At 33.7% G+C, this 18,959-nt stretch overlaps 1 protein-coding gene across 1 annotated transcript; it reads left to right on the top strand.

Moving 5' to 3' along the window:
• Positions 1–1,997: 1,997 nt before the first annotated feature.
• On the top strand, positions 1,998–15,976 carry LOC134253247 (multidrug and toxin extrusion protein 1-like). The gene is made up of 18 exons (XM_062735763.1): positions 1,998–2,087; positions 3,266–3,367; positions 6,045–6,113; positions 6,582–6,630; positions 7,530–7,629; positions 8,904–8,946; positions 9,116–9,160; positions 9,260–9,357; positions 9,693–9,790; positions 11,598–11,711; positions 11,999–12,066; positions 13,557–13,665; positions 13,779–13,854; positions 14,214–14,283; positions 14,653–14,785; positions 14,882–14,976; positions 15,534–15,588; positions 15,735–15,976. The coding sequence occupies exons 1-18, from the start codon at positions 1,998–2,000 to the stop codon at positions 15,962–15,964; spliced, it is 1,644 nt and encodes a 547-aa protein (XP_062591747.1). The 3' UTR covers positions 15,965–15,976.
• Positions 15,977–18,959: the final 2,983 nt, after the last annotated feature.

The following is an 18,959-nucleotide window of genomic DNA, read 5'->3' as shown; positions in this document are numbered from 1 at the left end:
TTTCAGATTCATTCCTACATTGCACACAAATGTATTTTTGCATTTGCAAGAAGATAATAATGCATGTAAAAGAATATAAAAAAGTTGTATAAGGTTACTGGATCTCCCTATTTCTGTTTTGTCAATGTTCATTGTCATTATTAATAAATAACAATTCAAAAAATCTTGTATTGTTCTATTTTATCCGGGAAGAAAGCTGTAGGTATATTATTGTGATCTCAATAATATTTGAACAACATGTATTACATAAATTACATAGTGAGTATTGTGAGCTCCTATCTTATTATTTTATAATTAATAATATTATCGAAAAGATAACTCGGGCATTCCATATCAATACATAGAAACTTACATTTTTCTAAAATATTGGGGGTACTCCTCGCATACAACTGAATAAAATAATTAAACTTTCAAAGCAATTTACTACCTGGCTTGATTGTACATGGTCACCTTCTATAGCCAAATAATGACTTTGCCATTTTTCTCATAAATATGAGAGCTGGGTTCTATTTTTGGTAGCTCTATTCTAATAGTACTCCGTTATAATTTTAACCCAAGTGGCCAGTGGAGATAGAATAGAACTCAATACTTTATTGGCAGTAGATTTAATATAAAGAATAACATATTGGTTAGCATGATAAAATGAATATATGTTTGTTTGCTTTTATGTTGTTTAACGTCCTTCCCGAGAATTTTCCACCTCTACCTTTATGGAGACTCCCCATTTACTGGTGGTGAGCTGCAAATTGTATCCTTTACTCCGCACTTATGGCCACTGAGCATTGAGGGATCTATTGCGTGGTAGGACCTACTGCGACCACTCGGTTTATACGGTCTTATCCGAAGAACCGGTCTCCTTGTCCAACAGTGGAAGTAAAACGAATATAATGGTAAATCGAATTGCGAGTTCTCTAGAATAACTGTACTGCTAGAATGCAATGCTGATGTTTCTTTGTCGAAACATTTTTTTATTGAGTTTAAAAGGTATAGTGGCGAGTACAATAATTCTGAAGGCAATCTGTGAAAAATAAAACCAATATAAAACTTCTTTGGTCGAAAGAAGGACACTAAAGTCGTCACTGTTACTTTTGGTACTGAGAAAGAGGGAGGTCATTTTATTCTAACCATTACAATTTAACCTGTTTTATTCCAGATTGGTAAGCTATTTAACTTTTCAAATCTTTCTAAAAATATTATAAATGATATTATTGGAATTGTTTTGTAAATGGATATGAAATGAAAAATGAAATGATCAGCATTTCATTTTGAAGACCATGCTTTTCTTCGTGCATTCTGCATTTCAAAGAATTTACTTCACTTAACGATATTTACTTATCTTCTCTTTCTAATTATCAGATTTCATATTGTTATATTTTTCCCCTATTCGTACAAGTGATTCTTTTTATATATTTAAAGGAAATATTATTTGAATGCACATATATTAACATATTTTTGCAACATTCACATCATTCATATATTGTATGTTGTTTTAACGTCCCTCTCGAGAATTTTTCACTCATATGGGAAGCCACCACTTGCCGGTGGAGAACTGCAAATTTTGTCCTATTTCGGCACTCAGGGTCATTGAGCAGCGAGGTGTCTTTTTCGTGTCAGCACCTACTGCGACACGGGACCTCGTTTTATACGATCTCATCCGAAGGACCGGTCTCTATCCACAGTGGGATTCGAACCCGCGACGTAAGGGTCAACTCCTTCCTTCGCGACTCTTGGACAGACGGTCTAACCAGTGCGCCACGCGGGCGACTCACATCATTCATACAAGAACTCTCTTTATCCCAGAAAACCTTTTTTGTGTTGAGTTTTTATGTATAAGTAAGTATTGAGAGATTACTTTAGTTTACTATATGGTTATCGTAAAGCAAGAACATATAAATACAAAGGGACCACATAAAGGGACTACTTTAGTTTTCAGCGAAATTTTTGCAATATGGAATACATGTGTGTGTAAAAATTGTTTTCTGTGAAGATTGTAGAAAATGAAAACAAGATGTTTATGTTGTTTTGATGGGGAGACACAGACGTACAAACAAGAATTAAGGGAGTTATTGAAGATCACGTGGCCTATTGTGAGTTAAGATATTTTAATACAAGTCTATGAATGGAAAATTCATATATCTACCGTATTTTTCGTTTCCGTATGAAACTGCTATTAATTAAATGTATATAAAAAACAATAACTAAAATATTGATTTTGTTTAAAAAGTTAATATTTTTATCTTCATTATCAATCTTTTGCCTATTATTTTAGTACATTTATATGTCACTGTAATTTTAGATGAAATTTCATTCGTTTATTGTGGACAGGTTTTAATGGTTATATATTGTTTAAATATTTTTTTTTAATTAATTACGTTGGAAATTTCTGAGAAATAAAAAAAAAAAAACAGAATGTCATTTTGCCTTTGTGCATCCATGAATTTTTATCAAATCCTAGATAATTTATTATTTCCCTGATTACAATTTTAACAGAAACCACATTTTATGTTTTAGAATATTTTTCATGAAATGTTGTTTTGGTTAGTTTATCCATGTATCTTGTTAAGACTTTTTTTAGCCAATTAGAATAAGATCATGTTTTGAAAAAAACAAAACAAAAAAAATCATAAAATCATTCATGAAGTACGTGAACCCATGTTTCGTAGAATCCAATCACTAATAGTCGAAGACGGTTTGAAAACAAGCTAAAAGAATATGCTTTGTAAACGTATAAAGAAAAGAATGGATGTAGGGTATACCAGATAAGAAGCAAAACAATTTAAAGAGAAAATGGGGTACTAAATAAAACTGAGGAGACTGGTGAAAAGACACTTTTATTGCCTTAAGTGTTATTACACCTTTTGGGTAAAGCGTTTATAGTGTGTTAAAGATCAACCACCTGTAATTGCTCTTATAAGTGTTTCTTTTACACCTTTTTTATCTAATTTTATTTCATATTATAAAAGATTTACTTACATTCGTTTCATTTATTTAAAATAAGTCAACAACAGAATTAAACCATTCAGAAGTAAGTTATAAAAATAAATAGCAAACTTTTTGTAACCAAATTGACGCCAAACAGACCATATTCAAAGAGTCTCGGGTGAGGCAATAAATGAACGCAAACGAAACATAGATTTTTATAAGCATAAACGTTATCCTTAATTCTCAAATTCTAAATTAAGATTTTTTTCATTAATTGTATCTACAATATTTAATAGAACTTGAGTGAGAAATCTGTAATTTTAATCGGTTTACTAATATGTAGGCCCTGACACAATTCTTAATGTTCCTGCCCGTGTTCGTAAGCCAGAGTTTCTGTGGACATCTTGGAAAGGAAGCTATTGATGGTGTGGCGTTGGCGTCAACAGTAAGTACACGAAGAACTAGCTTTGGTTTTATGGGATTTGAGTAACCTCCAATAAACTTTTAAAAAGTATATATATTTGTATGATTAAACAGGTAATGTTGCTGATGAGCGAGTTACATGCCTGTGGCTTTTTATAAACTAAGTAAACTAACTGTTGGGCGTAAAATACAGCCACCCATGTATATTGCAAACTTTTGATGCTCTCTCTCACTCACATTTTCACATTCACACTCACCCTCTCTCACACTCACTTTCTTCCCATTCTCACTTAACTCTTACTCTCTCTCTCCTTTCTCACTCTCTCTCTCCTTCTCACTCCACTTCCTCTCTCTCTCTCTACTCTCATTATCTCTCCACTCTCTCTTCCCTCTCTCTCCACTCTCTCTTTCCACTCTCACTCTCTCTATCCACTCTCTCTTTCCACTCTCACTCTCTTCACTGTCACTGTCTCTCTCCCCATTTTCTCTCCACTCTCTCTTTCCACTCTCTCTCTCTCTCTCTCTCTCTCTCTCTCTCTCTCTCTCTCTCTCTCTCTCTCTCTCTCTCTCTCTCTCTCTCTCTCTCTCTCTCTCTCTCTCTCTCTCTCTCTCTCTCTCTCTCTCTCTCCATCCACTCTCACTCACACGCACTCCCTCTTTCTCTCTCCCCATTCTCTCTCCACTCTCTCCACTTCATTCTCTCTCCATCCACTCTCACTCACACACTCTCTCATTCTCTAAATGTAGTGTTGTGAAAATGCGGTGTGTTGTGGTGAAATGTGTTCTGTAGTGGTGAATTGTTGTGGATTGCGGAGTTGCGCTGTATTGTGTGGGTCTCGTATATGTTTTTGTTGCTATGTAAGGATAGAATAGGAAAAAATTGAGGAGATAAATTAGGAGAGAGACTATTCTCCCTCCCACTCTTCTTACCTCCCTTCTATTCCTCTCTCTCCCCACTCTCACTCTCTCTCTTTCCTTTTATATTGTCCGACTGACTCAGTTTATGTTGCTTTGTGAAATAAATAAACATACGCAAGAAACATAAATGTTTCATAGTTTTTCATTAAAAATTAAGATGAAAATGCTTATTTTACAAAAAGGAAGCAGTTCTTAACCGTTTTATTAAAAGAGTTATAAAACCTTTATACTTGATCCTTTTTCTTCAAAATTAAATAAGCAGAATAGCTTATTTATGCAAAAATTGAATACATTTTCAAATTATAAGGGAGATAACTTCAACAACAGAAAATACTCCTTATGAGTTCAGCATTATCTAATTGCGTTATTTGTTTGCGTTTTTGATATTTCATACGCTGGAAGAACAATGTTTATATGCTTACTTATATACAAAGAACATGATGTGTCAGCGTGAAATCCAAGTTACCTTATTTTATCAAATACATACTTTTAATAAACATACATGTAACCTTTACTTGTAGGATGGTTCTACTCTACTAATCATAGATTGCCACCTAACGTTTTTTGAATTATAGACCGCTGGGCCATTATTGTAATTTGAGAGAATGTTCACATTAATACAGGCCTTAGACATGCGGAATGAATATAAATATTATTTGCTACAGTATATATTACATTCAGATATTTCAAAAATGAATTAAACATTTAAGGTAAAGTTTTCATTATTGAAGTTTAACACGCTTTTCAATAAGAAAATATTCTTTTTATAAAAATAATATTTTACATAGCATCGATTAATATTTGCGAGTTAAAAGTAGGTCGCGAAACTCGATGATATTTCTTGCACGAGATAAAAGTTGGTTTACAGTATCTAGGAACAAGATATGTTTGTGAAACACTATGTGCCCGGCGGCAACAAAGTTCGAAAAAGCATATTTTTAGTATATAAGTCACAGTCAAGGTCACAAAGTCATTGATCTTGGTGTCATTTGGAGGAACTTGATTAGTGAAGCATGCATATCAACTATGAAGTCTCTATCTCTCATGGTTCAAAAGTTATGGTGAAGGTTAAAAAAAACTATTTCTAGCACATAGGACACAGTCAAGGTCACAGGGTCACTGACCTTGGTGTCGTGTGAAAGGGCTTAATTAGTGGAGTATACATACCAAATATGAAGTCTCTATCTTTCTTCATTCAAAAGTTATGGCGAAGGTTAAAGTTTACCGACAAAGAAGCTATGTTTAGCGTATAGGTCACAGTCAAGGTCACAAGGTCATTGACCATGATGTCATTCAAAAGAGCTAAATCAGTGGTGTATGCATACTAAATATGAAGTCTCTATCTTTTATGGTTCAAAAGTTATGGCGAAGGTTAAAGTTTGCAGAAAAAAACTATTTATAGCATATAAGTCACAGTCAAGGTCACAAGGTTATTGATCTTGGTGTCATTTGAAAAAGCTTAATTAGTGGTGTATGCATACTAAATATAAAGTCTCAACCATTTATGGTTCAAAAGTTATGGCGAAGTTTAAAGTTTGCAGACAAAGAGTCAACAAACAGACAGACAGACAGGACAAAAACAATATATGAAGACGCCTCGGATCTTTCGATCCCGGCGCATAAAAATGTCTTTCATGATGCACCTGTGCTGCGAATTTCATACAAATCGGAGAGAAGTCGTTTCAAGCTTTATAATAAACTTTTTCGGTGCTTATAGAGAATGCATATTAAAATTGTAAAATCATTAGGACAAGGTTCAGTTTTCGACTTATTTATTACAGGTTATCAATGTTTCTGGAATGTGTGTGATGTTAGGCCTGTCTTCGGCAGTAGATACTTTATTTTCTCAGGTAACTTAGATGGCGACTTTTTTTTTAAATTTAGTTGTTTGAATTTTCAATATATAATATTAAAATAAAATTAAAAATTGTCTATAAATGTATTTATGAAGAAAACGGCTAATCCAAGAAGTTTAAGATTTTGCAAATTATATAGAAGATATGTACAATGCCCTTTTTCCAAATTTTTGCAAATACTATTCGTCATTGGGTCGAATGTTGATTTTGTTTTAATACAAATTCATGTAGTTACTCCTTTATTTTCATACTGAACTGAGAACGAATTTCTTAGATCATGACAAAGAGCAGGTGGTCCTGCTTAATCCTCTGTTGCACCTGATATAACCTCTGACAATTTAAAGTTCAGTGCTTGTTCTGCCCACAACTTGTATTATTTCAATGAAAGTGCTTGCATGGGTGTTGTTTTTTATCAAAATGTTTTATTGCATATGCTAGTATTTACAATCATATATTTTTCAGACACTTGGAAGCGGAAACAAAGAAAAAGTTGGCATTATACTGCAGAAAGGTACAGTTTCCTCCATGGCACATGATCCCAACTCTCATATTTTAGAGGTTCGAATTTGCTCTGCTCCAGATTTGAATTGACGTTTGAACTTGAGTATTATACTGTTATCTCCATAGATTTCTCATTCAAAAATACAGCTTGTGGGTATTTTTTTTACTAGAATCTGCATATACATGTATTTTAAGAAACAGTGATAATGAAACAAAATTCAACAAAATGGTTAAAATTGAGAGCAGAAAAAACACGGGCTAATGAAAATATCAGAGGTGGTTTAGGGTGCCATGTATGAGTATTTCATATGGAACAGTCGCAACACGATGTAAAACGGGGGTTATCTTGTATGAAAATAATGCCCTGACAATATGTTTTGTGAAAAGTCAGCATTTGATATAAAGGCAGGTTGATTTGCAAATGAGATCATTGTATCTATAACAAACTTTGCAAGATTGTTAAAAGCCCTGGATTATCAAATTAGCTGTGCGTAGTCTGCCTCGAATTAGAAATGTGAGCACAGTATAGTATGAAAAGCACGATCGACTTTGAGACATTAAGACCACCTAATAATAGCAAATTGTTTCGTAAATAAATGCAGATGTCTGGAAGAATTGTTGAAGAAATTATACTTATCATAAATTTTGTCGCCATTTTGTTTGCCATCAATCAATTCCTCTAAGAGTAGTTGGTTGAAGACACCGTCAATGACATTCTTTGAATATTCACATGAACTGCTGCAGAAAACGTTGGAGATTCTTTTACATATAACAGAATCTCTAATACATTCATATCAGCAGATTGAATTTAACTTGGTGCATCCTTGAACCCCGTTCGATTTCCTGGGTATTGAAAAGAAACTTTATGTGTACATGCGTTATATAAAATACATAATGGTTCTTTTCTAGGTATCTGGATCTTACTTTTATCTTGTTTACCTTGCTGGACTCTGTTCCTGAACACTGGAACAATTCTCCAGTCAATAGGACAGGATATTGTTGTTTCGAGGTATACTAGTAGTTCAAATAAGTAACGCACAGTTTAAAAAGTAATTGCAAATGATGGTTTTTTTTTCAAGTTATCTATTGTTTATTTAATTTAATTCTGAGAATTGTTTAAAAAAAATTCTAATACTGTTTCCTAAAAAGCTGTGTGCATTTATTTAAAGATGTTGATGTTTTTCTCGGCTGAAATATTTAGCTTTGAGTTTTTTATTAATTCTACTGGTCAAAGACCAGAAGAGCTTATGCGACAGTAATGCATTCGGCGTCCGTCCGTCTGTCGGTCTGTAAACAATTTTTTAAAATGCTTCTCTTCCTACACTTTTTGTCTGATTTCAGTATAACTTGGCACACTAAGATACATAATTCTGTGCATCAGTTTTTGATTTCAACGAACGGTGTTGCCGTGGTTCCTAAAAATAGAAATTTCTATGAAATACATTCAAAATGCTACTTCTTCTACAGTTTTAGTCTGATTTCAATATCAGTCGGCAGGCAAGTAGACTACATTAAGATACATAATTCTGTGTATCGGTTGTTGGTTTTGATGAACGGTGCTACCATGGTTACTAAAAATAGAAATTTCTGTGAAATACTTTGAAAATGCTACCCCTCCTACAGTTTTAGTCTGATTTCAATATCACTTAGCACACAAGTAGACTACACTAAGATACATTATTCCATGTAGCTTTTTTTATTTATTTCGATGAACATTGTTGCCGTAGTTACTAAAAATACATATTTTTGTAAAATACTCTCAAATGCTACTCCAAATACAGTTTTAGTCTGATTTTAATATTATGTGGCATGCAAGTAGACTACACTGATCAACTGAGACACATAATTGTCTTAATTTTTTTTTTATTTTGATGAATGATGTTGCCATGGTAAATAAAATTGAAAATACTGTAAAATTTTATTAAAAGCTACCCATACAGTTGTAGTCGTATTGCAATATCTTCCCACAAAAAGAGACTTAATCAGGGATCATTATTCTATTCATTGCTGTTGTAAAGTTTCAAGTCTCAAACTACTTTTCTCTTCCTTTGTTATACATGTAAGTATAAACAAGTAGAGCTTCAGTCTCGACAGAGACTTCTAGTTTTATGCGTGTTCCCCTTGTACCATTTATAAGGTTTTCTTTTGGAAAGAGAGAAAGAGAGAGAGAGGGTAAATTTACTGAACTGATTTGTTTGTTTGCCATTCCTAAAATTTGTTCATATCATTATGTTGATCCTTACCATTACCACAATAAAGTTTATTTAAACATACATTTTGTAGAATTGCTGGGGAGTACGCCACAATATTTATGGCCGGTTTACCGGTAAGAACTATATATGAATTATCTTAAAATATTGATTTCAGGCCATTAATAATATTCTAATGTTTTATTTATGGTTAAAAACTATTGTTTTATATCATATTAATTTGACTATAAATCCTTTAATAAATTATTATTGAACATTGTAATTTAATTTTCTTTATCTTTTCAGGTATATGGAATTAATATTCTACTCTCCAAGTACATGCAAGTTCAGGTGCAAAAAAGTTTTTTTTCTCCAAAAAATAGTACAAAATAGAGGGGGTGGTCACAGTACTTGTTAACTATCTTTGAAGACCTGAAATATTATTTTCAGTTGATTGTTATACCAAGCTTACTGATTGGGATTATGATAAATATTATGAATGCTGGACTTCATGCATTGTTTATCTACGTGGTCGGAATGGAAACAAGGTATAGAGCATTCAGATGTTTTAACATGGAGATCTTACACGGTACCCATTTTGGTGCAACACAATAAATTACAGTTGTATCCTTTAAATCTTATATTCATAGCTGATTTAAAAAAAAAACAATCAAGCATAATTAATGTAATCTCATGAATTTTTTTTAATGTATATACGTATTTTTCCCACTTAATTAAGTATCTTTAAAAAATCAAATTATATTTACTTTGACTTTTTCTAATTTGGGATAATATAATGATAATTCGGTTGTTTTTATTTATTAAAATATGTTGTGGTCTTATAAAAGCAGTACTCACTACTTAATACATATCAATATTCTAGAGGGGCTGCTCTCGCTGCAACTTTAACACACTGGTTCTCGGCTTTACTTCACGTGCTGTTCATCAGATGTAAAGGAACCTATAAGGCCACATGGACAGGTATGAAATTAGAGAACTAGATTCCCTCCTTACACTGTAAGTCGCATGGTGATTCGTGATTCTCCTTCTGTTTTACTATTACTTGTATACATCTTGATAAAAAGGTGAGTGGTTCCATCCTCAGGTGGATCCTCCTTCATCGGCTGTCTCAGCATTGCCCACCACAGCCTCCAGAGGTGTGCTGACAGGGTGATCAGGTCCCAGCCAGGAACCACTTGGCTCTACATCACTGCTATTCTATTTTACTGTCTATTTCACTACTGTTTATTGTCTTTCCACTTCTCTGTTCTTCTTCTCCACAACCACAGGGAAGCTGATTCCGCCTCCCTGCACAGACTCCCTATCAATCTCCTTCTTTCTGCTTCCGTTATTCCAATGGCTCTCAGTGCCCTCCACATAGACTGCCCCACGAATCCTCCACAACCCACTTCCACTCCAAAAAACAGACCTTCCATCCAGTCTGTTGACAATCTTTCAGAAGGTCTTGGTAGTTCAGATTTTTCCTTTCGTATGCATCCTCGATCCTATCTTCCCATGGCACTGTTCATTCCAAAATAATTGACTGTCTTGTAACCATTGACCAAAGGACAATATCTGGCCTCTTGTTTGTGGCTTTTATTTCAGATGGAAATACTAATCTTTCCTTGAGGCCTGCCCGCATCTGCCAATCTGTTGCTGTCCCAAGCAGACCACTTCCTTCAACACTAACTTTATGTCCTTTTCCACCTTCTTTCACAAAGTTGACGAATCTCAGGTCCTCTGTGCCCTTCTTTGGATTTTTGATACCTTTCTTAAAGGTGTCAGCTATACTCTAGGACTCTATCATGTCTCCAGGTGTATCTCCCATCTTTCAAAGCCTCTGAGCATGCTGATAATATGTGCTATAGTTTACCACAGAGGGCACATTTTTAATCATCTGTCACTCCCCATGTTAGCAGATCAGTTGGGTTCGGAAGAACATCATAAACTAATTTCAACTTAAACTGAAGTCTGCATGGTTCCATCTTCCAAATATCATTCCGTCCCAACTTCACTTGACGTGCCTTTTCCCAGTTCACTCAGCTACCTTGTTTCTTCATTCCAACTGCTTTGACCCATCTTGAATCTTCCTCCGTTGCATTTAGCGGCGATGCTGAAGAGAAGATGATGAAGAGGGCGTAGACCCTTTACCAACCATCTCAATCTAGCATGATAAAATCTAGTCATTCTGATTCAATTCTCACCAAAAGCGAGTTTGTCTTAAACAAATTTCGAATATATAAAAATGTAGGATATCATAGTAGTTATTCATCCAAAATGTAATGTCTTTTATATACCCATGGATAACCCACAACGAGTTTGAGTCGTATCATATCAATCATAAAATATTAGTATTTTCTCATCACATGTTTTTACTTAGTTTAAATGGTTTTTCTCCCTTTTGTTTATTTTATAAAACAATATACTTATCCTTACACCACCAATGTTAATTTTACAAAGACTAGTCCATATTTCAATAATTACATAGTTTAATCATTTCAAAATCCAACTTCGATCTTTCACTAAGAAACACACACAATACACACACTGTGTTTACAGGTATCAGATCATAGAGTCGAATTCAGAGTATATATTTTTCTTTTAATTCTACAAGTGATCTCCGCTGGATAAAATGTTTGTATTTGATGAATATATCACTAGTATTTACATAGTCTAACTATTAATGAAACTTAGAATTTATGACTGAAAAGCATGTCTCATAAATTATGATTATAATTGTTTGTGTGTACTAACCATTGATTATGCCGAACATAACTGCACATCCTAGGTTGGAGTAAGGGGAGTTTGTATGGCTGGGGAGCCTTTGTAAAGCTGGCTATTCCCGGATTATTCATGATATGTATGGAATATTGGGGCCTCGAAATAATTGTCCTTTTAAGTGGTAAGTTAAGTATTTGATAAAATGTTACCCACGTTTCATAACCTATGTTAGATTTCTTTTATTGTTTAACTTTTTTATTTGATTTTTGCTGAACATACTATATTCAATGCAAAATCAAAGGTTGTCTCTCAGCAATCCTTTTTTTTTTCCTCTGTGAATTTGATTTTGTATGTCATGGAATTTCGACTGGAAAGAGAGACTGCAGATTATTCAATTTCTTTCTGTATATATTTCATAATTACATCATCTCATTCTTTTACTACATGCAATTACTATGAATATTGTAGGTTTACTTGGAAAAGTTGATTTAGCAGCAAATGCAATAGTCTATAACATCGGTGGACTGATTTATATGGTATACTAATTGTTATAACTTTAATCAGATCTTTCATAAGTCAGCACTATGTCAATTAATGGAATTTTTTTCGATATATTTTTAGAAATAAAAACTATAGGGCTGGAATTAAAAATATCTTTGTTTCCCCTAACCCGACCCTAAATTCTCAAGTTGGGTCGGTAGGTAGGTTAACAATTTTTTTCTGATAGCAGTTTTGAAAATACATTTTAAAATTTAATGGAAAATTATCTTTATAAAGAAGAAAAGTACAAAAGAAAGCGATTTGTGAACAAAATGCTTTAAGTACCACACATATGCCGTTTAATTGCAAAATTCCTGATTAATTTATTCACAACTGTTATTCAGTTGAACTTGTGAAATATCTCAAGCCAGAGTACAATTATATAAGTAAGAGAAGACAAGATTTCCAAATACGTAAAGACCGGACATCCGAGTATATTTTTTCAAACCTTCCATCAGCCTCCAGTCCGTATCTACATCTATAGACAATCAATGTACTTTTTTGAGGGCCATGAGTTTTGCAGTGGTTCTAAAGCATTTTACTTTGGAGTTAAGAATTAAGTGGTTAATTCAAAGTCTCAGATTCAAATCCCAAATGAAGAACGTTGAATACGGTCCTTCAAAAGGGATAAAAACTTTTGTCCAGTGTCGCTGAAGATGCTTGCTCAAAAAAAAGATCCCCTATTGCTTAATGGCTAAATCTGGAGCAATGGGGACAAATCTCAAAGGGATTAAAAGCAAAGAAACAACAAATCTTCAAGGGCATAATTAAAGAAAAATACACTGCATGGACGTCTCAGGAAGCTGAATCATGATTTCAAAACTATTTGGAAAGAGTATGTAAACAATACTTAATTGAATCAAACCGAATCTACAAATGATAAAAATGCTATCTACAATATGTCATAGTTACAAAGTGTAACCCATAAATATTCCATAAATAAAGGCACGAAGAAAGGACATCTGAATTATATTTATCAGGATGAATATGCATACATATATGATATTTACAACAAATCCTATGGGTTCGCTAATGGAATAAACATAGGAACATAGATGAACTGTTTATTAGATCAAACTCAAATTAATTAAAATGCAGTGAAATCAAATCATGTGTTCACTAGGTGCATGAGCCCCTCATCTGCTCAGGAGGCGGGCCTTACCATGTATTACGTACCTTAAATTCAACATTGTTTCCAACAAATGCTTAAAAATTTCAGTAGAACAATGTAGGCCGTTGTGAAAAAAAAACAGATTTTGATGATATTGTATATTATAAAACTTAGTTAACAATAAAAATAATATTTGAATCGTCTTAGTTTAAAAATCTTTTCAATCGGTGCGATTTCATTGGGTCGGTCGCGTTAGGGGAAACAAAGGTATTTTTTATTTTGGCCTAGTACCATTTTTTCTAACCTTAAAAATACATGTTATGTAGATGATCGTCAATCGATGAAATAAAATCCTTATGTTTTAAATATACCTAGATTGTTTTCGGTATGTCCGTTGCGGCGGGTATCCGTGTAGGATTGTTTTTAGGCGCGGGAGATTCAAAAATGGCTCACGTGGCCTCAAGGGTGGCCATGTGTTGCGGATGTAAGTGTGCACTCATTCTATATTTACTGAATGTTAATAAAATTCAATGCTTTCTTTTAAATTTTCAAACTCTTAAAGAAGAATAGTAAAAGTTGCCGTTTAATGTTTTACAGCATGTTTTGCGGTCATAATTGCTGTTTTCTTTGTAACTCTGAAAGACTTTATTCCAAAACTATTTTCAAGTAATTCGTGAGTATATTTTTGAAACCTAATACTTCTAAAAATAATGACAGCAATACTTATTACTAATAAGGGCACATATAATATTAAATGAGATAGTATAACTGAAAAAAGTAACAAATCCCTCGAGTCTCTTCTTTATAAAATATTTGGAAAAAGACAAGGATTGACGATAAAATTTTAGAGAGAAATTCCACGAATTTTTGGATCAACCCTCATAGAAATAAATTAAATAAATTATACAAATATACTAGTATATCCAAATCTATGAGTAATACATATAAATGTAATGCGATGCTACTATTAAAAGTCAGTGATGTGGATTTAATTGTTTTGTTTAAGTTTGTATCTTCTGTTTACTGTTCCAGGGATGTTCTTGTCTTGGCTTCCTCTCTTCTGCTACAGCTAGCCTTATTTAAAGTGTTTGATACCGTGCAAGTGAGAGCTTCATTTTGTCATTCATTCTCTCGTATGACAAAAATCGTTTGGAAAACAGATACATGTACAACCCTGTACATGTAGATGTTGCAATAATGAAGTTATTTAGTAGCATTCTATGAAATTATTAGATGTAAATCATATAATGCTTAATTTATGAAAAGATTGCCTGTTACCCAACCCACCACAACACCCACACCGCGATAAAAGAATTAACTCAAAGTCTTTTTATAATTGTGGTGCAATCATAATATATTACATGTACTTTTATTTGAAACAAGCTTCATCAAAATCTTATACAACTGTTCTTGTTATCCAAAAACCTTGGTTTTTCAGATTTTTTCTATAGTTGTTTCTATATTGTTCTAGGCAACTTGTGGTGGAATATTGCGTGGAATAGGTCTTCAGGCTTTTGGTGCTGTTTTCAACTTTTTTGGTTACTATATAATTTCATTACCTATATCCCTGACATTGATGCTGGCAACCCCATTAAAGGTTCCTGGTAACTATATCCCTTTGTATTCTAGGTTTAGCATTCTGGTAATCAACATTTATCGAGATGAACGTTTCTTCTTCTTTTTTTTTCACTCTTTGACAGGTGCCTACTGGGGGATGATCATAGGATCTTTTGTAGTCTGTGTGATATATTGTGTCAGAATTTTCACACTTGACTGGGAGAAGGAGACCAGCAAGGTTTGGGTGTTGGATGGTTAAATGTACATTGTATCATACAGTCATATAGCACGATATATATTAATCTAACATGCATCATATATCTGATATCTGTATAATTATCTATCATGTTATCATATCATATCATGTCATTTAATATCATCTAATATAATACAATAAATGTGATTGCCAATTATTTATTTCTTATGATAACTGTTTACTTCATATTTATTAAACTGTTTTAAGTGATAAGTAAATATGGCATATATTCTATCTTGGGAAAAAATTCTAAGAGTCTATTTCTCATACTCAATAACTAGTATCCAGTAGTACGCTAGCCTTGCTTGCAGTATTTACTTTAAAGTCCCTCTTTGAAACATCTTTTGAAACGGTAAAGATACTTCCTTTGAAGATTTCAACTAGAAAGTGAAATTTTCACTGGTCTTATCAAAACCAGTCCCCTTTTCCTTTCACTCGACAGAAATGAAAGGAAAAGGGGCTGGTCTTAATAAGACTGAAATTTCACAAGCTTATAAATATTTAAATACTATTATAGCATTCACATTTATATCATTTAGGCTTTAAAGCGAGCGTGTCTGGAAGGATCAGTCAAAGAAACTGACAGTATAATCAGTGAGTACAAGATATCATTGCTAACTATAAACAGGCAATACATTACTCCATTTAGTATATCACAGTTATCATTGAATCACAGCTGATGATAGTCAAATGCTGAAGATCATCCTAGGGAAACTAATACAGATGTCTTACTTTTGTAGCTCATGATGAAAAGCAATCAATACAAATGGCAGATGTCAGTTTGAATGAAGGCAGTTATAAATGTTATAATTCCATGGATAGTTCTATTCTAGGCGGGGATGAGATACAAGATAAAACAGACAATTTATCATCCAATCAACGAAGCATATTATGTAAAATATTCGTTTTGATACTATTTTTGTTGATTTTTACTGGCGGTGTTTGCGTTAGAATTCTTGTTCACATTTGATAAAAAAATACTTTTGCCATAATAAAGACATATATATAGTTTTTTTAAACAGTTGTTCTTTGTGATATTGCATTGCGTATCCTGTACATTGAACATTACGATAAGTTCTCGAATACGACAGGGAAGTGTAAATATCGTTTTAATAATAACCAATTATATGGATGCTAAGAAAATTGTTATTGGAGAGTTTTCACTGTTAACATTATTTAATCGATAATCATATCCTCTTAAAAAAGAAAAATGTTACCGTGAAATTAGCACAAATGCATCTATTATAAAAAAAATATTTCAAAAACAAACACTGGTATTAGTAGAACAAATAATTCTTTCATCTTATGCTGATAAAGCTGAACACGAGTGAATAGGCAGAGGTCATTTTTGTATACTCTTCACATTCGTTAAATCTGAGTCTGACCTGACTGCTGTCACGGGTATTGGCATGGAATGGAAGCACGTGGTCCTGCTGTGTGGCAACGCACTTGGAAAAAATTACGCACTTTGAAAAATTTGTTCAAAGTGCGTTAAAATTTGGACAAAATCAACGCACTTTGAAAAAGTCATGGTGCATTAAGTGTTCATCAACATTTTTGCCTTGGGTACATTTAACGCACTTTGAAAAAATGTGTATAAAACAAAAAAATATTCTTGACTTAGATTTTATTAAATGGGAGAAACAACTTGTGATAATTATATCTTTCGAAAAACTTTTTAATTTACCTGCACTCATTTAACCTCATTGAAAACAAGGTGAAGACGAGTAGAAGGTCTCTCAGCCCAACTCTTTTTTTTCTTATACATTGTACATAGCCGTCGGTAGCAAATTGAAAGTGGACACCCCCCCTCCCTTAGATATGCCCCAATTTTCAATGCCTATACTATGTATATCTTTGCAAAACATTTGTGTGCCTAAGCCCCCCCCCCCCCCCTCGGTACTAATGCCTATGCTACACCCAAATGTGTGTATTCACATAACTATTATGACTTTGAAAACTTTCAAATGAATTCATTTTAGTTTAGATATCATGCATGCAAACTAGAAAAAAATAAGTGCAGTAAACATTTAAGAGAGAGAGAGAATTTTCAAAGTATGGAAAAATCAAAATCGTTCACTTTCACATCCTGAAGTGACCTCTTCCACGACGAGTTATCAAACAGGCTCAATTAATTATTTACCATACCTAAGATTGACCAAGCCATACACATTTTTTCAAAGTGCGTTAATATACGCACTTTGAAAAGAAATTTTATTTTTTCAAAGTGCGTTGATTTGGTCCCAAATTTAACACACTTTGAAAATTTTTTTCAAAGTGCGTTGTAACACTGCTGGTTATCTTGCATTCCCTTTGTTTACCTCTTATTGCAGTTACGTGTATTTTTGTTTATCTGTATACTGCACTGACCTGTTAAACTGTTGTAAGTTTCTTACTCTCCTGCATTAGAATAGTTATTTTTGTCGCTACCAAAAATGCTGTACGTATAACATATACGTCTGTCTACACCGGTGACGATTGATTACAGTGCAGTGACTAAGGGAGCGACTTTAGGGTGCCTCAGATACTTGTATAGCGATTAGCGAGAGACCGATAGAATGTGGCCGACAAATTCCTTTAACGAATACAGTATTCAGCTTTAATATACTGATTCTTTGTCATAGTGCAGTATGCTTATACTTTGTCTTTTATACTTATACTTTCTATTTTATATGCTTGAACTTATTTATTTGAGCTATTTTAAGCAAACACTCTCATTATATAATCGGACTTTTACGTCACCAAAGAAAAAAGCGACGTCATTGTTTTGCATTAAACGTGAAGCACTGGCTGCATTCCAACTAAACTGCTTCCTTCAAATCATTAAATTTTCTTCATTACTTAAAAAAAACTATAGCTGCATGAAAATTAAATTAGAAGGCTTTTATTTCTTGCAGAATTTCCTCCATTACAAATCAAAGTTATGTAATAAATTGCTGTCTTCATCAAGATGTGTGCATTGATCTTCAGGTCAACATTTACACAATCATTCTGCTTGCACATCTTCATTCTATTCTGATACATTATCTTGTTTATAACGCGCTGTTAATTCACAATTATTTGTTAATAATTGGGCATTTTTTTTTTGCTTGTTTATATATCATCAATTTACAATCGTTTCTCTCATTCACATGTTGATTAGATATTTCGGAGTGAACTTGAAATTTAAGAAACAAAAGAGTCTTCCCCATGATTTACTGGCCATAGACGATAGACGCCATCAAACGATTAACCTGCAAGACAAATTAGGAAGATGATTTCAACTTTTCCATCGTCACCTTTCCTTCTTTTTTACATGTATTATACCTTGTATCCCGTTATTACCTGCACAAAGTGTGAACTTCTCCCAACATATTCATTTTGCAAGAGTATATACCGAGTAGGGCCAATTTTAAAATTAAAACAGGCTACTGACAAATAAGTTGATGTAACGGGAATTTAACCACCTTTTTTAAGTCATGCAGCATTTCATGAATTGTATGGCCTTTATAATGACCTTGTAAACAAATATCTCACATCATTGCGTCGTATTTTAGCTGTCTTGCTTCATTCCAATTGTAAGGCCTTTGTTTTTATACTGAATTTGACTACAAAATGTTCCCTCTACCTGAATAGTATACATAGGACAGCACTCACAGTTGGTGCGACTGAGCGACAGGGGATACATAGGACAGCGCTCACAGTTGGTGCGACTGAGCGACAGGGGATACATAGGACAGCACTCACATTTGGTGCGACTGAGCGACAGGGGATACATAGGACAGCACTCACAGTTGGTGCGACTGAGCGACAGGGGATACATAGGACAGCGCTCACAGTTGGTGCGACTGAGCGACAGGGGATACATAGGACAGCACTCACAGTTGATGCGACTGGGCGACAGGGGATACATAGGACAGCGCTCACAGTTGGTGCGACTGAGCGACAGGGGATACATAGGACAGCGCTCACAGTTGGTGCGACTG

The sequence above is a fragment of the Saccostrea cucullata genome, unplaced genomic scaffold (genome assembly GCF_032062105.1).
Source record: "Saccostrea cucullata isolate Sc308-1 unplaced genomic scaffold, CSIRO_AGI_Scuc_v1 ctg28, whole genome shotgun sequence".
Classification (NCBI taxonomy): domain Eukaryota; kingdom Metazoa; phylum Mollusca; class Bivalvia; order Ostreida; family Ostreidae; genus Saccostrea; species Saccostrea cuccullata.
Note: the sequence above shows the minus strand (reverse complement) of the source record. Positions and strands in the feature narration are given on the sequence as shown.

What these genes read in the sequence shown, in the direction of transcription:
- LOC134253247 (XM_062735763.1), top strand. Translation starts at nt 1,998, where the DNA reads ATGAAAACAAGATGTTTATGTTGTTTTGATGGGGAGACACAGACGTAC. An exon ending in AATAATTGTCCTTTTAAGTG is followed by an intron (nt 11,712 to 11,998) that starts GTAAGTTAAGTA and finishes TGAATATTGTAG; the next exon opens with GTTTACTTGGAAAAGTTGAT. An exon ending in AACCCCATTAAAGGTTCCTG is followed by an intron (nt 14,786 to 14,881) that starts GTAACTATATCC and finishes ACTCTTTGACAG; the next exon opens with GTGCCTACTGGGGGATGATC.